Here is a 13,971-nt window from a genome sequence, read left to right as displayed (position 1 = left end):
TGTTTCCAGCTGACAGGGATGATATGGGTGAAAAGGGACAGCTTGAAGCGGCAGGGATTATAATTAGATAATTGTACTTGTGTGCGGTAGTCTCCTGTTTAGTCTCAATGGAGCAGAATATGCAGACGAATAATGAATACTAAATAAATTACGTCTCCTCTGCGAGGAAACGCGGTTTGTTTTCTATTATACATTAGCGCCATCTAGCGGACGGCCGTTTCATGCGGAGGAAGTGACGTCGTCTGAAATTCTTACCAATCAGCAGTCGAAGTTCTCAATTCGAACGGCAACTCTCGGAGGACGGAGGCTGCGATTAAAAAAATTATTATTTTGTTTCCTCATTTTAAGCGCTAAATGTGTTTTTTGCTCGAGTGGTATCATATAAACGGATTGTGTTGGTGATTTAAATATTTATTCCGGTAGGTTTCATTTGGTGCTGTTTTCGAATACAATGCCAGACTGCAGTTAGTGAAAAGTGCGTTGACAAACGTTAACGGCTAGCTCGCACATTAGCTTCCTCGTTTGTTTTGCTCCGATATACCGTTTTGCTACTGCGTTAAGCTTTTGAACTGCACACTGAACTTCGCCGTAATAACCGATCCCGAGTCATGGTGAGAGAACGGACCCAGAAGAAGTCCTTCCAGCAAAGTCTGGAGGACATCAAGGAGAAAATGAAGGAGAAGAGGAACAAACGTCTGGCCAGTGCCTCAGCCCCCAGCGGGGGCCGGTCAAGGATGATGAACAAAACAAGTGGTAAGTAAATAATCTTTTGTCAATTCTGCCCACCCCCCAATAAAGTTACCTAATAGAATAGAAAAAATTTGTTGTTATTGAAATAACGAGATTGGGAATGCCTCTCCAGTTTGCTGCATCCATGTTAAACCCACATTCTTGCATTTACTAATCCATGAAGTTACTGAAACACACTATAAGATTGTTTAAAAAAAGGTAGTTGGAACATAAAGCTCCTGGGTCAGCTGATTTCCAATCTGCAGGTGAAGATTTCTGGCATGGGGGATAAGTATAATAAATAAACAGAATGTAAATATAAATTAATTGTGGTAATAGAAATAGAATCTGTGAAACCCAAGTTTTTAATGAGTGTCTGCCTGAGGGCTGCAACTCAAACAGATTGTGGCCAGGCTGAGAGCTGTCGTTTACAGCTGTGTTAATGGCCTTCAGTAGAGCTTTTTTGTCAGCAGCTGAGCAGCCAGCATACCACACTGTGAGATGGTGTGTTAATATTCTGATAATGATGCTGACATTTACTGGATTCCGTTTTTCTTTTCTCAGGAAGTACCTCCACGCACACCATCCTGATGGGTGTGCAGGTGAACAACAAGGCGCTGGCTGTGGCCTTGCAGGCTGAAAAGGAGAAAGTGAGGCAGGCTAATGCAGTGATCCTGCAGCTGAAAAGAGAGCAGCAGGCACTCTTCCTTCACCTGCTTCTGCTCAAGAGAAAGCTGAAAGAACAGGAGGCTCTGCAGGCGAATGCTTCAGAGGTACGCACTGTCAGCTGTCAGATTTTTTTTTATTTAATTTTTTAAATTAGGAATGTCCTAAGTTATTAGTAGACCATATGAATTATTTTGAGACACTGCACTTTGAATGTAAAAGAAAATGTATGAATTATTTATTTGCTTCGTTTAGACTAAACCTTCTACTGATGCCAAGCACAACATGCATTCAGTTAGGTAAGGTTTTAAAACTTAATGACTTACATAAAAAATGTTATATGCCTTAAACTGAGTGAAATATTGAGATTTGCTTCCTCTTAAATTACAGAAGAAAGCGGACCAGCCAGAACCTGGACCACATCATCTGTGAATCTTCACCAGTTTGTGCAGGTATGCATAAAAATACTTCAATATCCCAGATTTTTTGTTATGTATTATCCATGACTGTTAACTTATTAACCAAATATATTACTTATTGGAGGTCTTTCTTTTAATATAGTAACTTTGGACATTGTCTCAATCTTATTCTTCTGACATTTGCATCTATCTTAATCCTACAGTCAAGACATTGAAATTATTTAATGTGTGTGTGCGTGTTCGTTTGTTTCTTCATAGACCCTCAGCTCTCTAACAAGAATGGGGATCCTCAGTGTGAAAAACAGGTGACCTTGCCATCTACAGTAGGAGTGCGGCGTCAGCGTACAGATAAAAACAGGAGGAGGTCTGAACGTTTGCAAGAACAGAGGATTCTGGGTGAGGAAGGTCCAGTTCCTGGCTTTGGGTCTTGGATCCCAAGTCCTATTCGCAGTGACAGTGAAAATCTCAGTCAAATGCAAAAATTAGAAGAACAAGAGATGGCAGATCCAGGTTTCGCTGAGGAGTTACAGCACTCTACTCCTGAACCAGTGCCACCCAAAAAAAGCAGACAACAGGTCGCCAGGAAGCAGACACAGCAACAGCAGCTGTCCTCCAAACCAGAACAGGTTTCAAGAAAACTCGAGAGAGGGCGCAAACCAGAGCGTGCCCCATTAAAGAAACCATGGGAGAATACCAAACCCAGAACCAGGTCAAAGAGTCGGGACCGATCAGCCACACGGGCCAAAACGGCACCTCCAGCACAGGGCAATAAACTCAACACTTCACTGGGATTTAATGACACATTTGACTTTGACTGTGAAGAGACCGTCCACATCACGCCATTCAGGGCCAAGGCTGAGGATAATCAGCGAATTACACCCTTGAGTGAGGAGGCTCAAGAAACAGGACAGGCCCAGGCTGAAACTTCACCTGTGATTTCCAAGCACAGTGAATCCAGCTCTTCATCTCCATCTTCTGAATCAGAAGACAGCCTTTATGTTCCTCACAAGACCAGACAGAGACCAGCTTCCCCTAACAAGACCAAGGGCATCACCACTCGAAGAGGCCGGCTCTCCAGCGCAGTCAGAAAGACGGAAAACATCCCTCCGAAACCAGAGATCACTGGTAAGCATTTAGATTTGTTTTTAATCTCAGCTTTTGTTTAATTTTTTATTTGTTGTTGGTCTCTTTTTTTCTTTAACATTTGATAATTGAAGACGTTCTGGTATTTTATTGAATTTTGTTTTTTGTAGTCTTCAGAGATGAAGAGGCAAGTCCCAAGACTACAGGCTCTGAAGAGGCAGCAGGTCGCCTCGATCAGTCACCTGATTTTAGCTATTCTAACAGCCCTGACCCTGTAAAGATAGAACATGATAATTATCAAGGTAGGTGTTTAATTTGTGCCATTAAAAAACGAATTAAACAAAAAACATAATAAACATAAACAAAAAAGTATGAAATGGTAATTAAACTCTGTGTGTGTGTGTGTGTGTGTGTGTGTGTGTGTGTGTTTGTTTGTTCTGGTGCTTCAGAGGCTCGTGGAGAAGGAATGGAGAATGATTGTTTGCTTCCTGTCAGCCCTCTGATTGAAGCTGAGATGATGAGAATAGACAATGTCCTGTCCAATTTTGGAGATTCCTCCGGTGAAGCTCCACCACTTTTACCCCACCAAACTCCAAAGAGGCTCAAATCATGCAAGAAACGTAAGCTGTTACAGGATTCAATCCAAAACTGCATGTCCAGTTTACACATCACTGTGAAAGTGTTCTCTTTCTGATAAATAACCTTTTGTTGCCAACATCTTTGAGCACAAGGGGCTGGCTGATTCACCTTTTTGTTGTGTTGCACTGGTGTATGCGTGTGAATTTACCCGTTTCCTTTTTCCTCTTTCTCACGGGTCACGTTTTCCTTCACGTTCCTGCAGGTGGGCTTGGTGTAAGGCCAGCAGGGCGGGGCTTGAGTCTGTGTGATGTGACCAATCTGTCCCCTGCAGCCTATCGTAAATTTTCCTGTGGAGGCTCGTCTGATTCTCGATGCTCCACCCCCGTTCCTATCCGCAAGCGGCGCTGCACCATGGCGGTCAACTACAAGGAGCCCTCGTTGCACGCGTAAGCTCACAAACGCTCTCTACTGCACGTGGTTTACTGTGTTTTTATTTTCTTTGTTACTGCAAGAAAACTCAACATTTCTCCTCAATAGGAAACTTCGGCGGGGAGATAAGTTCACAGATGTGCAGTTCCTCCGCTCTCCAATTTTCAAGCAGAAGCCTGGCAGGAGGTCTGTGCAGAATTCAAGGAGCGTGCATCAGCCGTTTGAAAAGTACAATGAGTCTTTTGTTGGGTGTCGCTGAAAGTTGTTGCCTGACTTTGAAGTGATTTTTAATTTAGTTTTTTTTTCTTGTATTACTGTCAGTGAGATTTCTTTGTGATAAAGAACAACTGTGATAATTTTTATATATTTCTTTATGTTTATGTCTCTTAAGCTTTCATTTCTGTTATTTGTCTTTAGGTGAATGTAGTATTAGCCTTCTCAGATTTCCTAATTTTGCCATTTCCCAATTTTAAATTGTTTATTATGAATTCTTTAAGAAGTTTGTTTGTAATTCTGCTTATGTTTCTTCTACTGTATGATAATAAACTTCATATAAGCGTTTACACATCATTGTGACAGGTTAATATCTGAACACAACAAATTTGGGCTTAACTCAATGAGGTCTGGACATCAGTTTTAGTGTTGTGTAGTTGCAAAGGAACACTGGCCATGCAAACCATTTATAGTCTGGTTCTCATCAAAGCCCTGTTTCGTTATTTTGGGCCTGAGAAGCTCAGCTGTGTTTGCAGCTGAACCCAATTAAGGCTAGCAAGGTCTTTGTGTAGGAAAAAGTGCACACATGCAATTAGCCTCACTTCTGTTTTATTCAGTCTATAAAATAGGCTAATGCTATGTCACTGTAGAAAGCATGAAATTATCTCTCCAGACATTACAAAAGGTATTTTTTTTTCTAAAGCTTGAAAAGTACAAACACCTTTTTTACAAAACAGTAAAAGTACATAGTATTGCACAATCTTTTCGTTTATCTCCAAAGTATAAAGTTATCAATCTCCATCTGCCGGACAAAAATAAGAAATAATAAATTAAGAACTTGCCTTAAGTATCATTCTTCTAAATTACAGCACATAAATAAGAATATACTCTAGATAATTAAATTAGTCCTTAGTCAACAGTGTAATTTCTATGTAAAACAAATTCTAAAGGAAAGGAGATGCTCTCATTCATGTTAACTAATACTTGGAAAAATAAAAGTGCATTTTGATAGTCAAATTGCCCTACGTGACACGATAAAAGCAAAAGATTGGGGTTTTTTTGTTGTCCTTTTTCAGTTCTGGGAAAGAAAATATATGTTATATACACATTTAAAATGTACAGTGGGGTATAAGTGCATTAAAATCTGTACAAATTTAAAGTATGTATTCCTCTTTTGGCAGGATGAACTCTTCACAGACAAACTTTGACTTCATTAACGTCATGCGTGCTCACAAGAGTAGAGTTTTACAGACAGGAAAACTTGGACTCTCAGTCCCTTTTCTCACAGGTAACACTAATCTACCGCGCATGCGGCAATTCCTCATGACATCTCTACCTGAGTCAACTGAGAGGAGGAGGCAGACACAGAAAAGGCAGTATGAAAACAAAGATTAAGTAAGATGGGTGGTTAATCTCTGATCAGCTGTCATGATACAGTGCTTTCAGCACACAAACAACACCTGCTCTGCTTAATGTTTTACTACTGCTCTTCTTTTCTTTCCATGGGCCTCTGAGACACATGGTCAAATACAAAAACTACAATGCTTTTGTCTGGAAACGGAAACAGTCTTACAGTTCTTAAATGAGGCCTTCCCCTTGTGACCCATCTTTCAGGGTATTCTAAGCTACTGATTTATGGTCTAGGCCAGCAAGCATCAAACATTACAAAAGTGTTCATCCAAGACCCGTTTGCACCTTTTACATTAAGATATGTTTCTGAAACCTATCTACTCCAGAATCAGTAGTCGTGTCCTTTGCTTTGCTTGTCTTTTGCATTGTCTAAAACAATAGTTCATTGTCCCAGGACACCCTCATCCTTGTGCAGGTGAAGACAAATCTCTTCCTCTGGTTTACTTCTCAATTAGGCCCGCCTCTTTGATCTTAGTGTAGAAGAACTTCTCCAGTAGGTTCGCACACTTGTAGTACTCGCTCTCTGGAGGGTTGTATTCACGACAGTTTGTGAAAATTCGCTGCATGTCGGCCATAAAAAGCTTCCGTGTCGTGTAGTACCGGCTCTTTAGACGCTCGCTCATTGTCTTGAGGTCTGTAAAAATGTGAAATTTCAATTATGATACCTTTCAGTGGTTGGATGAGTATAGCATTTAACAAATAAACCCCACTTAGTTCATGCTTTAATGCCAGCTGAATAACAACAGTAAAAGATGTGGACTTTAATTAGAAATGATCTGCTGTCGTACCGCAAAACAATGTACAACTATGCAATGACTAGTGCAGACAATTAGTAATACACAAACTGTAACTCATCTCCTCCCCTTTAAGACAACTGTGCTTGTTAACACACGTACCCATGGGGAAGCGTATGACTTGGTAGTACCCAGGTGCTTCTGTTTTTTTCACAGGCTCCATAAAAGGCCAGGCATTCTGGTGACTCTAAAACACATAAAGCAGTCCTTTAAGAAAACTGTTTGTCTGTGTATGTGTGTGTCAGATGTAGACCACATTATACGTGTCTATCCCTCACCTTCACATGTTGGAGGATAGTTTTCAGAGTGCTATACAGTTGATCGGGGTCTTTCAGTTCTTTCCTGAAGAGTGAAAAATGGTAGAAAAAACGATATAAAACTGAGGCTAGCGAAGTGCTATTTCCAGATGTGCATGCGTGTTATTATTGCCTGCAAATTTTTGTCATAAATGAAGGCCAGAGACAATGTCTGACTGTATCATTGTTGACAAAAATGATCAAATATATAATGTGAATACATTAGCCAAATCATTAGTGGAGCATCTTACCCTTTGCCCACAGGCTTCCAGCCAGTTTCACCTGTTGATATAAATAAACTAATATTACACTCATACACCAGAATGGAGTCATTCTCTAGTCACTAGAGGAAGAATAGGTCAGCAACTTCCGTGTAACCACAAAAAAATGCTGGCTGGCGAATGATTGTGCAGAATTTTTTTTGGAAGTAGTTGGATGACCAATTAGTTACGCAGAGGTTGAGCGTGTTGCACTCTAAACCTGGCAAAAGTCTGCAACGAATTCCCATTTAATTGGAAAAAAGATAGACTCTAAACAACTTGCAGTCAGTCTTTGCAATAGCAGACATGATGCTGACTCAGTCTTATTGCTGATTTCTCACTGTCCTGACACACCAATGTTTCTATAGAGATGTTAGCTGACTGGAAGTGGTTTACAATCTGGTTCCCTTCTTCAAAGCAACCACTTCAAAGGCAGGCACATAGCGAGCTGAGTGCAATAATTTTGGTTGCCCTGCAGTCTCCAACCACTGTTTTTCTTGTGTGACATTGCAATTACTGCTTGTCTTGTTGCCACAAAACAAATTCAAAAAATTCATCATAATTCTTGCATTCACGTGCAACCTGCTCTAGTCCTTGGCTGGTAGCCATACATACGGAAAATAACCACCCATCCAGATTTCATAGAGAACAGCCTTTAAATCCGAAAAGTATTTGATTAATTAGCTTTTAGTTCTGCCTAACCTGTCACTCCGAGGAAATTAACAAGGTTGATGGTGATTATAGAGGTAGATGTACGATAAAGCCCATAAAAACCCAGTAGATAATATAACCAATAAGTTGGACAGCTTAATTGCACAGGATGTATGTGGTAAGTGGCCTACTTTCCTCAGCATTAATGCTGTAATGGCAATCATTACTTTTTAATGCCAATAATCTTGTAATGTATCAAGCTACTTTTAAAAGCCAAGGTTACCCAACACTGAAAAAGAATAACATACGTATGCCAGGAATGCTCTCAATGGGAATCTGCCGGACTCCATCCTTAAAACAGGACAGCCCTGGATAGACTTTTCTGATCTGAGCCTGTTTCCTCTCAATCAGCTTCTTGATTATCTGAAGGCAACAAATGAGAAAAAAATCTTAGTTGAGGGGACAGAAAGAAGCATTTAGATCAATAAAATATTAAAGAGTTCATTTAAAAGTCACCCACACACCTCTTTCTGCTTCTTGATGATGACAGAGAACTCTGTGTAGGGGATGCTGGGGTTGAGCTCACAGCCCATGAGTGTGGCTCCTTCATAATCCTTGATGTAGCCCACATACTTGGACTTGGGAACCTTTATGTCTTTTGAGAAACCCTGATAAGGAGGAAGTAATAATTTATCCTGGAGCTGCCATGCACTGCCTCTATTTATTATATTATTGTTACTAATGGCCGTTATTAATGTTACCTGTTTCTTAAAGTACCCAATGGCGTATTCATCAGCGTAAGTGAGAAAATTGAGGATTTCATGCTTTATGTGATATTCTTTCAGGTGGTTCATCAAATGTGTTCCATAACCCTGCAACCACACAGTCAGACCAGGAAAGGGTTAGAGCCGGCCATCCAGATATCACTGAATACCCACCAAGCTGAGAAATAAAGCTGGGCACGCTCTCACCTTGACCTGCTCATTGGAGGTGACGGCACAGAAGACAATCTCTGTGAAGCCTTGCGATGGAAACATCCGGAAACAGATCCCTCCGATCACTCTCCCGTCCTTGATCAGGGACAGCGTTTTGTGTTTCCTACCAGAAAAAAAGATGAATTTTACAGAGGGAATCTGCTTCTCTATAACCCTCTGAACTTAAGGTGGGACGATGAGGCAGAGTTACACTCACGGATCGAACACCAGCCGCGTGATGTACTCCTTGGGCATGCGGGGAAGCTGATGGGAGAACACGTTCTGAAGGCCGACGAGCCACATCAAGATCCTCTTGTTGGGCTTCTGGTTTAGGGAGTTCCCAATGACGTGGAATTCAATCACGCCCCTGCGCTCCTCCAGGCGGGCGGCTTCGTCACGTGCAGAGTGAGCTGATAGCAGGCTAGTCTGCACAGACAGGAAGGTATCAAATAAATCATGGTCCAAAATTTGCTGTGATGTGCAGAGGACTTGAACATTTTGTGCAGGGACAATTAACCTACGACTAAAAAAAATAAATGAAGTGCTATACAGACACATTATGGCAGCTTGGAAGGAGATTAAGACCAATTACCATGAGATCTGACACTGACAGGAAAATGATTAGGCTGGAAGGATGAGAAGATTTACAATTATCTAATGACTTTAATTCTTTTTACTCTTGTTATAAAGTGTCAGCCTGGAAAATCTGATAGAGGCTGTGGGTCTGGATGGTATCTGTGAAGATTACATAACTGCCCTTTGCAAATCTGCAGTGCCTTCTTATTTCTCTTAAAAATCCAAGACTTGAGTCAGATTGAAAAGCATCGCAGGTGATGCCAGTTTCAAAATAAACTAGGAGTAACCCCAAAACAATTGAAGAAGAGAGCACGGGCCATTTCCGTTTATCTTCACTTGATTTACAGATGTGAGACGTCTTGACTGACAGAAAGGTTTCAAGAAAACAGCTGTGTATCAGAAGCTGGAGTGATATGCGCTGGTGTGTCTTCTCACTTTTACTTTTTGTCACATACAGCAACAGTGTAAAAAGGGCCGTTATCTTATCCCACTCATAGATGACACCGCGCCGCAGTGATTGGCTCAGATTTCATATGAAGCTCGCGATTAAGTTTTCGACATGGCAAAGATAACATAACAGGGAGCGTTATACAAGAAGAGGAAGTGGAAATCATCAGGCCTCACAAGCACTCGGATACAGTTTCTGACAAACAGCTTATAAGTGGGCTATAATTATAGAAATGATAGAATTTTAGCCCAAATTACTACTTATCATACTTATCATATGAAGATTAAATTTACTTCCAACTAATTGGGCTCCATGCTGTGACTAAACAATAATGGGTTACCTCTGGAATGGCAGCAGGATCAGCGATAGTCGCCATGACTTCATTGATGAGGTCCATGGGGATGTCACCAACCACCCTGGGTCTCTTGTTTTCCTCATGGGAAAGGGGCTCAGAAGGTTTACGCTTTTCTCCAGCTGGGGAGTGTACACAGAGGAAAGCTCTCATTACTCAAGGGGCTTTATGTTGTAAGGTAAAAACAATATTAGAGAAAAAACCCCAACAATCAGACGACCCCCTCTGAGCAAGCACTTGGCAACAGTGGGATAGAAAAACTCCCTTTTAGCAGGAAGAAAGCTCCAACAGAACCAGGCTGTGGGAGAGGCAGCCATCTGTTGTTACTGGCGTTAGAGGGAAAAAGAAGAAAGCAGGTGGAGACAGAAATCCTGGAAACTGGTTCTACAGAATGAGATGTTTGAAAGCTGAAGCCTCTGCCTCCCATTCTACTTTTAAATATCCTAGGACCCACAAGTTAATCTGCAGTCTGAGAGCAAAGTGCTCTGTTGGGGTGATGTGGTACTGTTGGTATGGTTGGTAAACAAGTGACGGACATCTGAAGTCTACTATCTTCAGTCTTCATTTTAAACCTATATGTACTTTGTTTGTTAGAAGCAGCTCTGGGGTTTACTTCACCTTCATGTGATGACAGATCTTAGAGGCAGCATTTAAAACAGGGTTACACTAAAAGCATAAAAATCTCCAAAACTAGAAACGATCTTAAAGGACGGCTGACTTGAGTCATTTCGCTGTAAAGTAGAAACCGTTCCACTTTTAAATGTGTAAAACAAGGCTGACTTTACTCAGGTCCACACTTTTTGTTGTTGTACTGTTACGCAATAAGTTGGCTTAACTGAAACCTCGTGAGTAATAACAGGCTTGTCAGCAATACCTGGGTTTGGCTCCAGTACAGAAGCTGCCTTCCTGGCAGGACTGACACTGCCGCAGGTGGACGGGTCCACTGACACGGGACTGGTGCTGTAGTACAGCGGCCTGGCCACTGAAGCAGCACTTATAACTACACAAAAAAAAAAAAAAAAAAACCACAGAGGAAATTGAATTTATTCAGTCATAGGCTTTAACCTTTTCATAAAAAAAACAAGTGTCATCTTGAGAGGCATTTCGGCGAGGGTGTGTGGGAGGGCGTGTCACCTGTGTGGATAGGAATCTGCCCTCCCGCTGCCCCTGCCAAGAAGTCTTGGCTCCAGATTGGAGAGTTATGACTGTAAACCTCCTCCTCCAGCATTGACAAGAACCTGAGCAGAGAAATCACAACAACTACTTAACTATATTAAAACAAGCAGTCAACTTTACATAAGTGGCTACGGTCTGGTTTCATACTGAGGATGTGAAGCACATCCCAGAGTGTAGCTACTTGAAGGCCTGTGTGGCTAACTGCATGTGAGCCTTCTGTATCTCTTACTTGGGAAAGTGTGTAAGAATGAGTGTGCGTTTCTCAGGAGGGAGCTTGTCCTTCTCCTGTCTGGCCTGCTCCAGCAGCTGTTTCCTCATCACAGTGAAGACAGAACGCAAAAGCGTCCGCCCAAAGATCTGAGTGGTCTCGTAGCGGGGCAGGCTGTCACAGAACTGAGGAACATTGCAGTAGCAGAGCCATCTGGAACAAGCATATCCCATAATTATCTTACAGCTTGTAACTGTACTGGTGCAGGAAAGGCAGGCACAAGATATCTGTCTACTCTGCTACCTAGTGTAGTTGACTTTGTATCCAGCTGCGTCGTCATTGGGCACCCTTTGGCGTCTTTGAGAGGGTGTTTCCAACTGCCAGTAGTTGATCTGGTTGAGAAACATCTTAGCCAGCTCCATAATGGTTTGGCGTTCTTTAGATGGCAGGTGGCTGAATTTGTACTGGACAAAATTGTTCACCCCCTATTTCAGAAACGTGGAGTAAAAGAAAGAACAAATACATCAAAAGTAAGATAAAGATCAGAGGATGAAAGAGTCTGTGCAGTGGAGACTTATTTCTCTACCTGCTCGATGCTGGGCTTTTCAAACGGCGGACTCTCCTGTGCTTCTAACATTGGTTTACCCATCTGTAGGATGGACTTCCTCAGCAGCTGACAATGGAAAAAGATGGCGTTTGTTTAAAGCGAGCGAGATCTGAAAACTCTACCTTGCTTCAAATCGAGTGTAAAGCAATAAAATTACTTTGAAGAGGGAAAAGTAGACTTGTTTAGTGTCAGCATCCTCCTCTTTGTGAATGCACGTGTACAGATACTCCACATCCAGAACAATACCAAGAAGCCTGTTCATTTCCTCCTCTGAAACATTTTCTAGATGGGTCACATGATCACCTGGAAGGAAGAAATAAGCCAATGAAATTCATCTAGCTTACCCTTCTTGGTATTATTTTCTGATGCAGCTTCTCTGGTGGGCATGCCGACTTACCCAAAGTGTGAGAGCAGCTCCGACAGGGCTCCTGGAGGTTGACTGCGTTGGACTGCTGCTCTGTTTGAGGAGGTGTAGGAGGGGGGTTCTGACTTTTCCAGCCATTACACTTACAGGCTCCTTCAGCCTGCGATAAATAGAGGTTAAATGAGTACAAGCAGGCACAAAGACGATATTAAAAGCAGCAAATGAGCAATAAATGGGGGCAGATTACATAGAACAATTAAGGAAAACCATTCAACTTGTTAAGTTTTGCTTTTTTATTACATAAATATCTTAAAAGCTTTTCCAGGCTCTCTCAGGTTAAACGAGAGATGTTATGCCCGACTTTCTACAGTAACAGGGGGCGGGGACATGATCAGCTGAAGGTGCTGTTCTGAGCATGCGCCCTGAAACAACAACAAACTCCGCCCCCGCCAGCAGCTGTCACCCTGTCAAAACAAAGACCCCGTCCCTCTCTGCGGATCATACGCTGCATAAGCCCAATAAACTCCTCTCTGTTTACCCCCCCCTGCTATGACGGTCTCGTGCACGACCACACACACGCACACAAACACACACGCGTATCCAGACCTTGTGCACACAGCCAGCTACTCCCAAAACCAGCGTCAAGCCAATGTTTACGTTCACCAACCCCCCACCTTGACAGAAGCAGTAACACTGTAACAGGCTGCAGCTGCAAGGCCCCTGCTGAAAAGTCCAGATGTAAAAAAAGCCCCTCCAAAACACTTAATGTGTCAGGATTTTATTTTTTTAGTATTACCTCTTTAGTAACTGGTTCATGCATGCAAAAGAAAAAACACAAGAAACTCAAGTGCGGCAATGGCTTCCTTTGCTGTGCTTGCATTTTGAAAACTATTGCAACCAAGCCCAGGAAATGCAGCACACTTTAAGTATGAGCCCCGAAAACTACCCCGCTTTAAAGCCCTGCTTTTGCAGATGTGGCATACTTTGCAGGATGAATACACTCCGAGTTTTTCCAGTTTCTTGGGCCGAGGCGAGGAGCGTAGTTGTGCCTTCTTCACGGCGATACGTGCGGATCCTCTAGCGGCGCCTGAGCCCTCCGTGCCTCCGGCTCCAGGAGCGGCCGGAACCAGGCCCGCGGCTCCGATGGCCGGCGAACCTTGCTGAATCCCAGCGCTGTCGGCCATGATTCCCACCGAAACCCGAAGGGACCGCCAGCCCGGGGAATATTCGCTGCGCCGTCCGCTCTATTCCACAAACGGAGGATCAGACATGGCGCTCATCCTTATTTTCAATTTCTCGCTGTAGGCCCATTTTCCTCCGCTAGGGGACCTTCATGGGATAGGCCAACTCCACAACAATTCAAAGAGGAGAGGTCACAAAATGCAACCATTTATAGCAAAATTTCAAGGTCAAACGTGGTGGGAGCGGGGAAAAAAAGCGGATCCATACTTTCAGTCAGGCACAGGTGACTTCCAAGACTATACTGAAAAATTACTGAAATTAATAGCAACACCATTTAGAAATATATTTATAGACCCTTAAAAATATTTTCACATCATATCAGTGAACATGTGGAAATGTCTTAAGTATGCTCACCCAAACAACAACAATAAAAAAAAGGTTAAAGTTCAGGATTGATGATGATTAGAAGCTTTCATCAGTTTCATGATGAGTATGAGGGAAGTAAAAGTGTGGGTCATAACCTCCAGAGGACAAAACAAACATATAGAGTAGTAG

The 13,971-nt window shown here is 42.4% G+C and overlaps 2 protein-coding genes across 3 annotated transcripts; one reads left to right on the top strand and one right to left on the bottom strand.

Annotated features, from left to right (window-relative positions):
- Nucleotides 1-237: 237 nt before the first annotated feature.
- Nucleotides 238-4,468, top strand: sgo1 (shugoshin 1). 2 transcript variants are annotated; one of them, XM_085263138.1, is made up of 9 exons: nucleotides 238-753; nucleotides 1,294-1,502; nucleotides 1,651-1,694; nucleotides 1,786-1,847; nucleotides 2,073-2,939; nucleotides 3,068-3,199; nucleotides 3,347-3,517; nucleotides 3,808-3,922; nucleotides 4,014-4,468. In XM_085263138.1, exons 1-9 carry the CDS (start codon nucleotides 609-611, stop codon nucleotides 4,162-4,164), a joined length of 1,896 nt encoding a protein of 631 aa, XP_085119264.1. In that variant the 5' UTR covers nucleotides 238-608; the 3' UTR covers nucleotides 4,165-4,468. The 2 variants fall into 2 exon arrangements, with proteins under 2 accessions (XP_085119264.1, XP_085119263.1); XM_085263137.1 differs by having other exon boundaries at nucleotides 240-753; nucleotides 3,739-3,922.
- Nucleotides 4,469-4,710: 242 nt separating this feature from the next.
- Nucleotides 4,711-13,917, bottom strand: kat2b (K(lysine) acetyltransferase 2B). The gene is made up of 18 exons (XM_085263135.1): nucleotides 13,218-13,917; nucleotides 12,268-12,394; nucleotides 12,028-12,173; nucleotides 11,850-11,936; nucleotides 11,567-11,748; nucleotides 11,285-11,476; nucleotides 11,014-11,117; nucleotides 10,754-10,879; nucleotides 9,868-10,001; nucleotides 8,721-8,929; nucleotides 8,501-8,627; nucleotides 8,291-8,401; nucleotides 8,054-8,197; nucleotides 7,838-7,952; nucleotides 6,870-6,900; nucleotides 6,601-6,664; nucleotides 6,425-6,509; nucleotides 4,711-6,162 (listed from the first exon to the last, which is right to left on the bottom strand). The coding sequence occupies exons 1-18, from the start codon at nucleotides 13,416-13,418 to the stop codon at nucleotides 5,969-5,971; spliced, it is 2,379 nt and encodes a 792-aa protein (XP_085119261.1). The 5' UTR covers nucleotides 13,419-13,917; the 3' UTR covers nucleotides 4,711-5,968.
- Between the last annotated feature and the right edge of the window lie 54 nt (nucleotides 13,918-13,971).

The sequence above is a fragment of the Mchenga conophoros genome, linkage group LG22 (assembly GCF_057382185.1).
Source record: "Mchenga conophoros isolate Kocher_MC1m ecotype Shallow Benthic linkage group LG22, M_conophoros_male_GT1.1, whole genome shotgun sequence".
Lineage (NCBI taxonomy): Eukaryota > Metazoa > Chordata > Actinopteri > Cichliformes > Cichlidae > Mchenga > Mchenga conophoros.
Note: the sequence above shows the minus strand (reverse complement) of the source record. Positions and strands in the feature narration are given on the sequence as shown.

What these genes read in the sequence shown, in the direction of transcription:
- sgo1 (XM_085263137.1), top strand. Translation starts at nt 609, where the DNA reads ATGGTGAGAGAACGGACCCAGAAGAAGTCCTTCCAGCAAAGTCTGGAG. An exon ending in AGAACATGATAATTATCAAG is followed by an intron (nt 3,200 to 3,346) that starts GTAGGTGTTTAA and finishes CTGGTGCTTCAG; the next exon opens with AGGCTCGTGGAGAAGGAATG. An exon ending in GCTCAAATCATGCAAGAAAC is followed by an intron (nt 3,518 to 3,738) that starts GTAAGCTGTTAC and finishes ACGTTCCTGCAG; the next exon opens with GTGGGCTTGGTGTAAGGCCA.
- kat2b (XM_085263135.1), bottom strand. Translation starts at nt 13,418, where the DNA reads ATGGCCGACAGCGCTGGGATTCAGCAAGGTTCGCCGGCCATCGGAGCC. An exon ending in TCTACTTTTCCCTCTTCAAA is followed by an intron (nt 11,937 to 12,027) that starts GTAATTTTATTG and finishes TTCCATTGTCAG; the next exon opens with CTGCTGAGGAAGTCCATCCT. An exon ending in CCTCCAATGAGCAGGTCAAG is followed by an intron (nt 8,402 to 8,500) that starts GTGAGAGCGTGC and finishes GTGTGGTTGCAG; the next exon opens with GGTTATGGAACACATTTGAT.